Source organism: Pogoniulus pusillus, chromosome 33 (assembly GCF_015220805.1).
Source record: "Pogoniulus pusillus isolate bPogPus1 chromosome 33, bPogPus1.pri, whole genome shotgun sequence".
Taxonomy (NCBI): Eukaryota; Metazoa; Chordata; class Aves; order Piciformes; family Lybiidae; genus Pogoniulus; species Pogoniulus pusillus.
Genome location: NC_087296.1, coordinates 4,282,576 through 4,293,653, shown reverse-complemented (window position 1 = coordinate 4,293,653; position 11,078 = coordinate 4,282,576). Strand labels below are relative to the sequence as shown.

The following is an 11,078-nucleotide window of genomic DNA, read 5'->3' as shown; positions in this document are numbered from 1 at the left end:
AGTTGCACTGCCTAGAGAGGTGGTGGTGCTATTTGGAAAGGAAGCCTTAAAGCTTTAGCGTTAGAAATGTGCACAACTGCTGGCCTGAGCCAGCTGCCTTCCCCTGGCAGCTCTGTCCTCCAGTGTCTTCTGTGTTTTGGCTGCAAGATTTGCACACCTACAACAGGAGCAGCCCGGGACCAGCTTTTCAGCGTTCAGTTTTACATTTCACAGAAGTGTAAAGTTCAGCGTGACGGAATTCCCCTGCTTGCTTGGTAGGACTCAAAACAAGCAGCCTGAATTGCAGACAGAAGCCTTCCTTCCCAAAATGGAATAAGTTCGAGGGGTTAGAGCTGTCCTGGCCTCCTCCCATCAAAACTGCAGCAAAAGTTCTCTTCTTGGGGTCTGTCATATTTTATTTTAATTGAAAATATTTAAAGGAAAGTCATCTGGCAGCATTTAGCTCTGTAAATCCTAGGTTGCTGCAGAAGACAAAAGAAAAATAGTGGTAAAAGATTAATAAAATGATGGTTGGCCAGCTTCGGGGACTTGGTTCTTTTGAAATCACTGCTGCCATAAAATCCCAGACCAAAAGAGGTGGGAGATGGAAGGAAGGCATCTGGCGGAGTTTCTAGCCCTGGGGGGTGGAGGAGAGCAGCAGTACAGCCTGCTGCAAACAAAGGCTGAGTGTTTTGCTGATGTGATTGCAAAACATATGTTTGCCCAGGACTGTTATGATCTTGGGAATAGGCAGGAGGCCAGATTCTTGCAGCAGCGTACTTAGCCACGCAAATATCTCCAAAATGTTAACCTCCTGCGCTTTCTCAGTTTAAAAGCTGTAATTAGTTTGGTGCTTGAAGAAAAAGGTAGAAACTCTTGTGCAAGGAACGGAGAGGGAGGAAACGTAGTAAGAAAAAGGCAACAAGTGCTGTCCAAAGAGATTGTCTGTGCTGGGGGGAAGTGGAGCAGCGCGGGCCGGGGCTCAGGGGGAGAGGAGCTCCTGCCCCTGGCCGGGGCTGATCTGGGAGCCTGCGGGAGCGCTTGCCCCGGGCTGGACGGCCGCACGCCGCTTCTGCCCCTGCTGGGAGCGTCTCTCGGCGTTCCCGGACGGCAGCAGGCAGCGGGAGGGGTCCGCGGCAGCAGCTGTCCGCCGGCCCTGCTCGCCGCTCCGCCCTCGGGGAGGGACGCGGGGCAGGAGCGAGGCCGGGCCGCCAGCAGGGCCCGCCCCGGCGGCGGGGGCGGTGCGGCAGAGCCGCGGCCGGGATGCCAGGGCAGAACGGCGGCCCCAGCCTCACAGCGCTGGCATGAGGGTGGCGAGGCCGGGCCCACAGCAGCAGGTACCGCGGTGGGCGGGAGGGAGCCTCTCCGGGGAGCCATAGAAACCTGCTGGCAGATGGGGAGGGGGCCCGGGCAGCCCCCTGCAGCGGGGGCCGGGCGCCGGAGCGTGCGGGCTGCTCGCTCGACCTTTCCAGACCTCGTTCACAGCTGCAGGGGAGCTCTGGGGAGCTTGCAGGTCCTTCCCAGCTCCCTTCTAGGAGCTGACAGGGGCATTGCAGATGCTGTCGTCAGCCTCCCTCTTGCCACCTGGTCCCTCCCTGGCAGCGCTGCTGGGTGCGCGGTGTCTCCGCTGGGCTTTATGCGCATGTTGCTCTGAGTTGCTCGGTATTTCTTCTGGGTTTGCACAGGCTTGAGCGATCCTTTTGGAAGGAGACTGGTTTTGTGTGTCTGGTAGGGGAGAGCTGGGTGTAGTTGTAAACAACGAAGCCAAAGGCATTCCTTCGGGCGGGAATTAAAATGCTGCATTGACTCTCTCCTGCAAGCTTCTTAATGTCGCCAAGTTTAAGATTTGTCTTTTAGAGGGAATTGTTAAGTCCCCAGACTGCTGCAGGTTGCCACAGAAACTATATATCTATTTTTTTTCTTGGTTTGTACAGATCTAATACCTCTTGGATACAAATGGCTTTGCTTTGACATAGCCCAGCAGTGCAGCCTACATAATGCAAACGGTAATTGTCACGTTTAAACTTGCTTCCTTCTGTGTCACTGACTTATGGGTCCTTAAACGATGATTCCAGCCTGGAAATTGCAGATATTGCTTCCAGATCCCCTGTCCTTTGGTACTTCTTGCGTCGTTGTAGATTCGAGGGAAGTGGCACGTCGAGAAGCCAGGCACTAATCATTGAAATTCAGCCTCTCGGTTTCAGTGAGCTCATATCAAAAGTAAATTGGGTTGTGGTCTCCAGGCAGTTGTGTGACAAAACCACTTCAGGAAGAGCTATGACTGCCGAGGAAGGTTAGGTAGCAGTTAGTGCCTGGAGACTACTCCAGTTGGACCTGCTCCTACTGCTTGGTCCCACAAGCTGATCAGTAAAGAAGCTGACCAGTGAAGAAGTGTTAGGGCTTGAGCCTGAGGAGCCGGAGCTTGGCGAGCAGGCAGTGTGGCCCCGGGCACACGCTCCCCTCGCTGCTTGTCTGCAATCACAGGAGCTAGTCGGGGATGGTTTAGAACTCTGGTATTTCAAAGGGCTTTAAGGCGTTCAGAGACAGTACTCTGATGAAAATAAGGGAAGAATTTAGATCCATGTGAGAATAATGCATGCTCTGTGGCTGAAACAGCTCGGTGTTTGCTGTGCCCTAAGCCCAGCGAAGGGCAGCAGGTCTGTGGGACAGCGCTCTGCAGAGGCGAAGGACATGTTCTCAGCTCTTCAGGTCCAGGCGAGTGCAGACATGTCTGCAGCTTCAGCTCAGTGACACTGAGATACGAGCACAGTGGAGCCGCTGCAGAAAAATCCAGAGCGGCTTTGAGGTAATTTCTCTGAGAGATAGGAAGCAAATGGAACTGATGCAAAAGAAATACAGAGCAGCTTTGAGGTAATTTCTCTGAGAGATAGGAAGCAAATGGAACTGATGCAAAAGAAATACAGAGCAGCTTTGAGGTAATTTCTCTGAGAGATAGGAAGCAAATGGAACTGATGCAAAAGAAATACAGAGCAGCTTTGAGGTAATTTCTCTGAGAGATAGGAAGCAAATGGAACTGATGCAAAAGAAATACAGAGCAGCTTTGAGGTAATTTCTCTGAGAGATAGGAAGCAAATGGAACTGATGCAAAAGAAATACAGAGCGGATTTGAGGTAATTTCTCTGAGAGATAGGAAGCAAATGGAACTGATGCAAAAGAAATCCAGAGTGGGTTTGAGGTAATTTCTCTGAGAGATAGGAAGCAAATGGAACTGATGCAAAAGAAAATCCAGAGCAGGTTTGAGATCGTTTCTCTGAGAGATATGAAGCAAATGGAACTGATGCAAAACAAAATCCAGAGCGGGTTTGAGATCGTTTCTCTGAGAGATATGAAGAAAATGAAAACAGTGCAAAACAAAATCCAGAGCCGTTTTGAGATCGTTTCTCTGTCACTTTAATGGGAATCAAGGTTTGCTTGAGAAAGCCACAACAATTCCATCTGCTTCTGCCTTAGGTAAATTAATACAATGGGAAAAGCTGCCAGTTGTGCTTAGCCCCAGACTTTTCTAAGTGTGTAGAAAAGGTGTAGATTTGTGGTCTTTTCTCCTTCTTTTAGCATTGGTAGGAGAAGGATCCTATTTCATCACTATTCTTTGATCCTTAAACCATTTCCCCAAAAGCTACTTATCTGGTAAGAATCTCCAGTAGCTACTGCACTTAGCAGAACTGAAAATGCGTTTTTAAGCTGAGCCTGGTGATAACTAACCTCTCCTGTGAGGCCAGTTGTGCCAGTCATTGTCGTTAAGGGAGGCTGTAGCCAGGTGGGGTTGGGCTCTTCTGCCAAGCAACCAGCAACAGAACAAGGGGACACAGTCTCAAGCTGTGCCAGGGGAGGTCTAGGCTGGATGTTAGAAGGAAGCTGTTGGCAGAGAGAGTGATTGGCATTGGAATGGGCTGCCAGTGGTAGAGTCACCATCCCTGGAGGTGTTCAAAGCAAGCCTGGCTGGGGCACTTAGTGCTGTGTTCTGGTTAATTGTCTAGGGCTGGGTGCTAGGTTGGAGTGGATGATTTTGGACCTGTCTTCTAACCTGGTTGATTCTATGATTAAGATCCTAAACAAGGAAACTCCGAATTTCTAGCCTGGCACTGTCACCACCAGTGAGATTTTGCTGTTCCTGGCATTAAAGGGGAAGTAGGAATGGGAGACAGTGACTGAAGCTGCAGCAGCACAAGGCCTCTGAAACTGTCAGGGCTCAAAGTCTCTTTTGGAAATGCAGAATAAGCTTCTTGGGCATTTGGGTGCTTTGTGACATTTTATCCTGTGAACATACAAAGCTCTCAGTGGGTGTTTTTAACATCAACTTCAAATGCATACCACCTGTACTAACCTGGCTTTTCACCACTGGCACGTTGTGGGGTTTTGCTCTGCTAGGAGATTGTGTTGAGGAGTTTATAACTTACCTTTCTTAATCCTAAGCGTGGGTAGGAATGCACTTAAAGTGATCACTGGTTATCTAGGAAAATGTCCTTTCCCAAACAAGTCACCTCAGATTCATTTCCCTTCTCTGGTTCCTTCCTTTTAGATTGTTTTATATTGCATTACCAGGTGTGATTTTCATCTGGCTCTGTTTGAGTCCAGCAGTGTTTAGTGTTTAACCAGCACCCAGATGATTCAGGTGAAGATAGGAGCCCAAGCGTGGCTTAGTGAACCAAACAGATAATGATGTTTTCACTTTGCCTGTCTATGATACAATGTTCTTTTTTGTCATTTGGAGGCTTAAGTTAGTATGTAAATAGATCACTGTGGGAGATACAACATTTGATATTGGGACTGACTGTACTCGAGGGGAGCAAAATGACTCAGTGCTAATATCGGGGAAGAAGTCTGAAGATTGTGGTTCAGGGCTGGTGCTCAGCTCATGAATCCCCAGTGACTTGAAATTAACAGTTTGGTAGCAATCCCCAGTCGTCTGGCAGAACGTTTTGGAAGAGGTTTTGTGATAAGAGGCAGAGCTGTAGCCGCCAGGAGTCAGTAGTGGGGGAGAAACAGGGATCTGAAATTGCATTTTAAGCATGCAACAGAGCAAGAGTTGTAGCTAAGGTTAGATTGGGGGAGAAACAGGGATCTGAAATTGCATTTTAAGCATGCAACAGAGCAAGAGTTGTAGCTAAGGTTAGATTGGGGGAGAAACAGGGATCTGAAATTGCATTTTAAGCATGCAACAGAGCAAGAGTTGTAGCTAAGGTTAGATTGGGGGAGAAACAGGGATCTGAAATTGTATTTTAAGCATGCAACAGAGCAAGAGTTGTGGCTAAGGTTAGGTTGGAGGAGAAACAGGGATCTGAAAATGCATTTTAAGCATGCAGTGGAGCAAGAGTTGTAGCTAAGGTTAGGTTGGAGGAGAAACAGGGATCTGAAAATGCATTTTAAGCATGCAGTGGAGCAAGAGTTGTGGCTAAGGTTAGGTAGCTGCTCCTGTTCTAGAGACTCTGCATCTTGGCTTGCAACTTAACTCTGCTTTAGTGCTTTTAGGTGGAATTTCTGCTACTGAGCGTGTGTTTAGAACTTCTTTTTTCTTTCACTTCTATGTTAAAGATGTTCATGACCAAAGCAGATGATGCTGTTACGAGCAGAGGTGATGGGTGTTGTACTTTAAGAACTTGCAGCTCAGTTTTCCAGCTTGAGCTTGTACCTAGCTCTGATAGGAATGCTGTTCCTGTTAGATGCTTTACAAAGGTACCTAAGGGTGAACTTGACTGACAGGCTTAAAATACAGAAAAAGCCTTAAGCAGAGTGAGTTTATGTGTGTGAGGTTTTAAAGTGGTCTTTGAACACTTACAGGCACGCAGTACAGATTTCTGGTCTAGTTCTTGGCTGTACTAAGTGGGTCAGACTGGTGTGAGAGAAATGCTAACTGGGAAGTATGTAATTAAGTTTGCAAACTCGTCTCATTAACTCTTCTCTCTCAGAAGAGCTGTTTCTTGATGTAAATTTGCATGAAACATATTTCCTGTCTGAGAAGCCTCTTAAAAGGCACACAGCCCGATGCCTAAGGCTTTAGCCTGTGACAGGAGAGATCTCAGGTCAGGCTGCCAGTCTTTGTAGCAGCCTTCTCAGCTTATGTAGTGCTTTTCTTCTCAGTGTTTTCCTGAATGGGGGAGAATACTCTTGCCTTGGCTCGAAGGAATAGTGCAAGACTGAATGAACACAGGGGGCAAGGTGTTCAAGGTATAGCAGTGATGAGGGGCATGCAGATCCAGAAAAGGAAATAACAATTGTAGCTGTAGAGAAATGCAGGTCACATAAGGAGAAAGAGGAGGCTTTTCTGTGCTTTCTGAGGTCGTTCCTTGCAGCAAGGCAATGCAGCGTTTATGTGGCTGAAGTCTTGCTTCTGAATCAAGGTGCACCTGGAAGGTGAGCATTGGATTGCTTTCTGGGGAGGCTTCCCTCCCTCCATCAGCTGTGAGCTTCTGGGTGCTGACAGTGAAATCTGTTCCATCCTTAGCTTTGCAGTCCAACTGAGTTTTATGTTCTGGCTTTGAAGGCAGGCTGCCTCAGATGCATCAGTATTATTGTTAGGTATTACTTGCACCTAAAGTCTCAGTTGTGGTTGGCTTTCTGCTGAGCTTGGAGCTGTATTTAGCTGCAGAGCTTCTAGACTGAATGGAAGCGGTGTGGCAAGGTTAATAAACAGGAGGAAAGAAGCTAGGAGATGTTGGATGCAGAAAATAAGGTGCTAGGTAGGTCACTGGTGTGCAACTTGATGGTCTGGAATCACCTGAAAGTCGCTTATGCTTTTGTAATAACCAAAATAACTATTGGTTACTTGCAGCTGCTGCTCATCCTAGCCCTGGCTGCTTTGCCAAGTGCTTGTGAGTGCTTCAGGTAAGGTGCTTGGAGAGGGAGGTGCAGGAGAGAGATGTGTGGCTGGTCAAGATGCAGGTCTTGCCCTAGAGAGGGAAAGCTGGAGAGCAGTGCTCCTTGAGTTGAGTGTATCTGAAAAGGTTGAGGCTTAGTGAAGGACATTGTGGAGCACAGAAATATGTTCAAAAGGAAGGAGAGAGATTCTGGGACTATTTTGAGAACCACCAGTGTGTTGTCTATGTAGGATTTGGAATGTTGGGATACTGGGAGCACCTGGAGCACTCTGCAAGTTCTAAAGTACTAGAATTAAATGCTGCTGCTGAAAGGGCGGGGGAAATGGTTTTTAAAAGATCTGCCATAGCTTGTAACTGAAGAGTAACAACTCTCAGAAGATTCTTAATGTGTCAGAATCTGTGCAGCTCTCCTAACTGGTGACCATGCACCTTGAGCATATTTCTGTTCTCAGCACCCTCTGGAAGAAACACATTTGTTCCTATTGTGCTGGTGGGAAACTGAGACTCTTCTTCACAAATCCTTTGCAACCACTCCATTAGAGACTTGAACCCAGGCTGCTCAAAGCACAGGCTGGTGCCATGATTTCAAGGGGATGCTTTCTCTCCTGATTTACTCAATCCCCCCAAAAATCTCTAAGTCACTTTGTGGAGGGTTTGGTTACTTCACTAATGCAATCTGTTGCATGCAGTGTAATGACAGCAGGTTGATCTCTGCACGCTCTGAGAGCTGTGGTGTATTGATACTGATGTATTCCAGACTGCAAGACAAAATACCTTAGCAGTCTGCTGATCCCAGCTTTTAAATCTTGGGTTTTTTTTTCCTTCCTATAACTCTTCTGAAACATAGTCGTTCAAGAATTTAGACTTCAAGATATTTCTCTTGGAGGGCACGAGCTGGCTGACAACTGCAGACATCTGCTGAGTTAAATGCTGCACACAGGCTGCTTGCTTGTCACTTGGATGTAAGATGCTTCTCTAATTTGCTAGTGTAGTTGTAGCTGAGATAAGAAGCTGTGCTGGAGCTCTGAGTCTCTGAGAGAGGAAGTTTTTAAGACACAAATACAGTTTTTAAAGTGGCATTGCTAGGCACTTGGCTGACAAGAGAATCTGTTGGTGAATGGATCCTCAGCAGGAAAAAGCAAGATCACAAACTACACTATCTGGTAGGAAGAGCTGCCCTTTGATCTCATTTTATCCAAGTAACACTTGAGAAATGACTTAGGATTTAAGGAGCTTGTTGGGAGTTTGGCTTGGTAGCTTTGACTTAGACCTGTGCTGATTGTTTCTGGTTCTCTGAAGCTGGTTTTCAGTCCTGGGGAAAAGTTCAGGGAAGGGTAACTCATTAATAACACTGCTTGTCATACGATGGACTCGTGCAAATAGAAACCTCAGCTAAAGGCAGGGGAAGTGCAGTGGTTGAGTGTGGCCAGTCCTGCTTGTTTGTTACAGCCTTTATCTAGGTGGGGGAAATGGAGCAAGGTTAAAAACTGCACTTAGCAGGTAGCTTTTAGGGGCTTCATTTGCTTCTAAGGCCTAAAGCAGCTGAAGGTGCCCCTCTGCACTGTGGGGCCTGGAATGTTTGTGTTCATCTGAACTCAGCTGTGAACTGGGTGGGGTTGGTATCATCAGAAGAGGAGCGGTTTGGGCTATGGAAGAGAGGCAATGGATGTGCTTTAAAGAATAACCAAAGGAGAGGGAACAGGTAAAGGCTCTCTGGTTCTAGCCTTGTGTTCAGCAGTCAGCTCCAGTCCCAGGTCTCTCTTCATCACTAAGAGCACCATGCCATCAGCTGCCTCTCTGAACTGTTTCAGGTGCCAAGGCTCCTGTCTTTCCTGGGGAAGCCATGCTACTGGCCTGGGAGCAAGCACAGATTTACAGAATGGTTTGGGTTGTAAGAGACCTCAAAGATCACCAAGTTCCAAGCCCCCTGCCCTGACACCTCCCACTAGCCCAGGTTGCTCAAGGCCTCATCCAACCTGGCCTTGAACACCTTCAGGGAAGGGGCATCCTTGACTTCCCTGGGGAACCTGTTCCCAGTGTGTCACCACCCTTACTGTGAAGAATTTCTCCCTAACATGTAGAGTGCTGTGCAGATGGCATGGGGCTCTGTAGCAGGTGTGAACGTGTGGGGACATGTCTGCCTGTGGACCTTGATGTGCCTTCTCAGAGGGCTGCTCCATGCCACATGCTGGAGCCGTGGCTCCTACCCTTCCAAAGGGAATGATTTAACAGGCAGGACACAAATGCATGTGAGTCTTTTGTTCCTTGTCTGCACAACGGGCCCAGGATGCCATAGACCTGGCAGAAAGCTTCCTCTAGCTGAGGGCAGAAGTGAGCTGCTGGAGGGGGATGCAACCTCCCTGTCACCTGATAGGCAGTGCCTGAGCAGTATCCCCTCCCTCCCAACCTGAGCAGCTTTCTATCCTATCTCGAAAAGCAAGCAAATGCCAATGTACATCAGGTACTTTCAGCAGCGTAAGAGCTCTTTGAGGTTGGGGAAAAAGCAATCTGATTAGGGTTACAGCTGTTTCATTTCCTGACAGATGCACAGGGCACTGCGGATGTGCTCACACGCAGCCGTCTCGCTTTGTAGCAGTGGCACAACCACACAGCAGCCGCCCCTGTACTGAACTCCTTGTCCTGGACAGCCTGCCAAAACAGGCTTTATGCAGGAGTTTCTGTGAGGCAGGTTGCTGAGTGTGTGTGTGTGTGTGCACATATATTTGCGTGTGCTTTGGTCGGTTGGCAGGGCCTCTGTTGTTGAACTTCTTGCGGCTGGAGCGGGGTGCGAGGCTGTAAACAAGTGTGGCTAATTATAAAGCACTCCTGGTAAAAATGGTTTGCATTTGTACAAACGGTCCTAGGAGAAGGAGCTGGCTGAGAGTACAATGAGTACCCAAATAAGCCCAGCTCTAGAGGGAGAACTCTTTCCTGCCGCCACAGCTAAAAGGCTGAATGCTGAGCTGGTGTAATTTTCTCTTCTAGGAACTCGGAATAAGAATTCCTAGACCACTGGGACACGGACCAAGCAGATTCATCCCCGAGAAGGAGGTGTGGTAGTGTTTTCCAGTACACAGTGAACTTTATGCTTTTAAGGAACACTTTTTTAGTAGTAACCCACACTTGGTTTCAGGACAGCTGCTGAACTGCAAAACATTTTCACTCGTGATCACATTCAGTCCTGGTGAGACTTTGGCCACCCTTCTAGGCTACCCAAGCAGGGGGAGCCCTGGATAGCTTTGGAAGAGTTCTGGCTCCTCCTGCACTGCTGTCTAGCGTAGGAGAAACCCAATCCTGTTTGCTCTAAGAGTGTCTGTTTCCTTGTGAACATCCGGATGTAATTTCCTACTGGTCCATAAGGCACCTGCCCCCTGCTCTGGGCTTGCTTTTTCTTGAGCTGCTTCTACTGCTCTGGATAATCTGAGAAGCTTCAGAGTGCTGTGGCTGAGCATTTCTGGTGCTTCTCTCCTGATTGCCTGGTAGGAGAATTTGGAGCAGAGGAGAGGTTAGTTATATGCCTGTGCTTTTTCTAGGAATTTTAAAGCCTTAAATGCCAATTTCCTTTTAGTTTTTCTCTCATCATCTCAGATGGCTTTTTACTTCTTTCCCCTTTTTTCCCCTTAGTAAAAATGATGATTCAGTTAGGTTTGTGTTCGTACGATAAGCTAAGATCAGCTTGGGGCATTGCAGGAAGGGAAGGTAAGGCAGTTAAACATGAGCAGTCAGTGAGCATAAAGCCAAAGAATTTCCTTTTCTTCTAAGTGAGAGATGCTGAAGGGATTTTATGTGCCATGCCACGAGGAGATTTAGAATTGCTTTCAGTGCTGAGCTAACAGATTATTGTCTGTTTCACTGGCACTCCTCACACCGTATCACCCTCTGCTCTTTCTGCTCAAGCAGACCATTCAGGTGGGAAGCGAAGACGCCGTGATGCACACTTTGTTTGCCGACTCCTTTGCTGCACTGGGCCGACTGGACAATGTCACCCTGGTGATGGTTTTCCACCCCCAGTACCTGGAGAGCTTTCTGAAAACTCAGCACTATCTGCTGCAGATGGATGGTCCACTCCCGCTGCACTACCGGCACTACATCGGCATCATGGTATGCTGGAGCGGGGTGCTGCCGGCAGACGCAGCCACTCGGGCGGTCCCTGGGCTTGTTTAGTAGCAGTTAATGCTCCGGGGTTGCAGATTCTAGTTGGAAGGGCATTTCAGCAGGAGCAGAGGAGGTCTGTCTGCTTTACAAATAGTTTCATAAGACCAT

At 48.0% G+C, this 11,078-nt stretch overlaps 1 protein-coding gene across 4 annotated transcripts in view; it reads left to right on the top strand.

Moving 5' to 3' along the window:
- SESN1 (sestrin 1) overlaps positions 1 to 11,078 on the top strand; it is a 72,424-nt gene that overhangs the window by 52,345 nt on the left and 9,001 nt on the right. For 2 of the 4 annotated variants that reach the window (XM_064170063.1, XM_064170062.1), the window contains exons 2-3: positions 9,801 to 9,866; positions 10,716 to 10,916. In XM_064170063.1, coding sequence (XP_064026133.1) covers positions 9,801 to 9,866; positions 10,716 to 10,916 — 267 coding nt within the window. Of the gene's footprint in view, positions 1 to 1,207; positions 1,317 to 1,913; positions 1,986 to 9,800; positions 9,867 to 10,715; positions 10,917 to 11,078 lie in introns of those variants that run through there. The other 2 variants (XM_064170065.1, XM_064170064.1) reach the window with 2 other exon arrangements.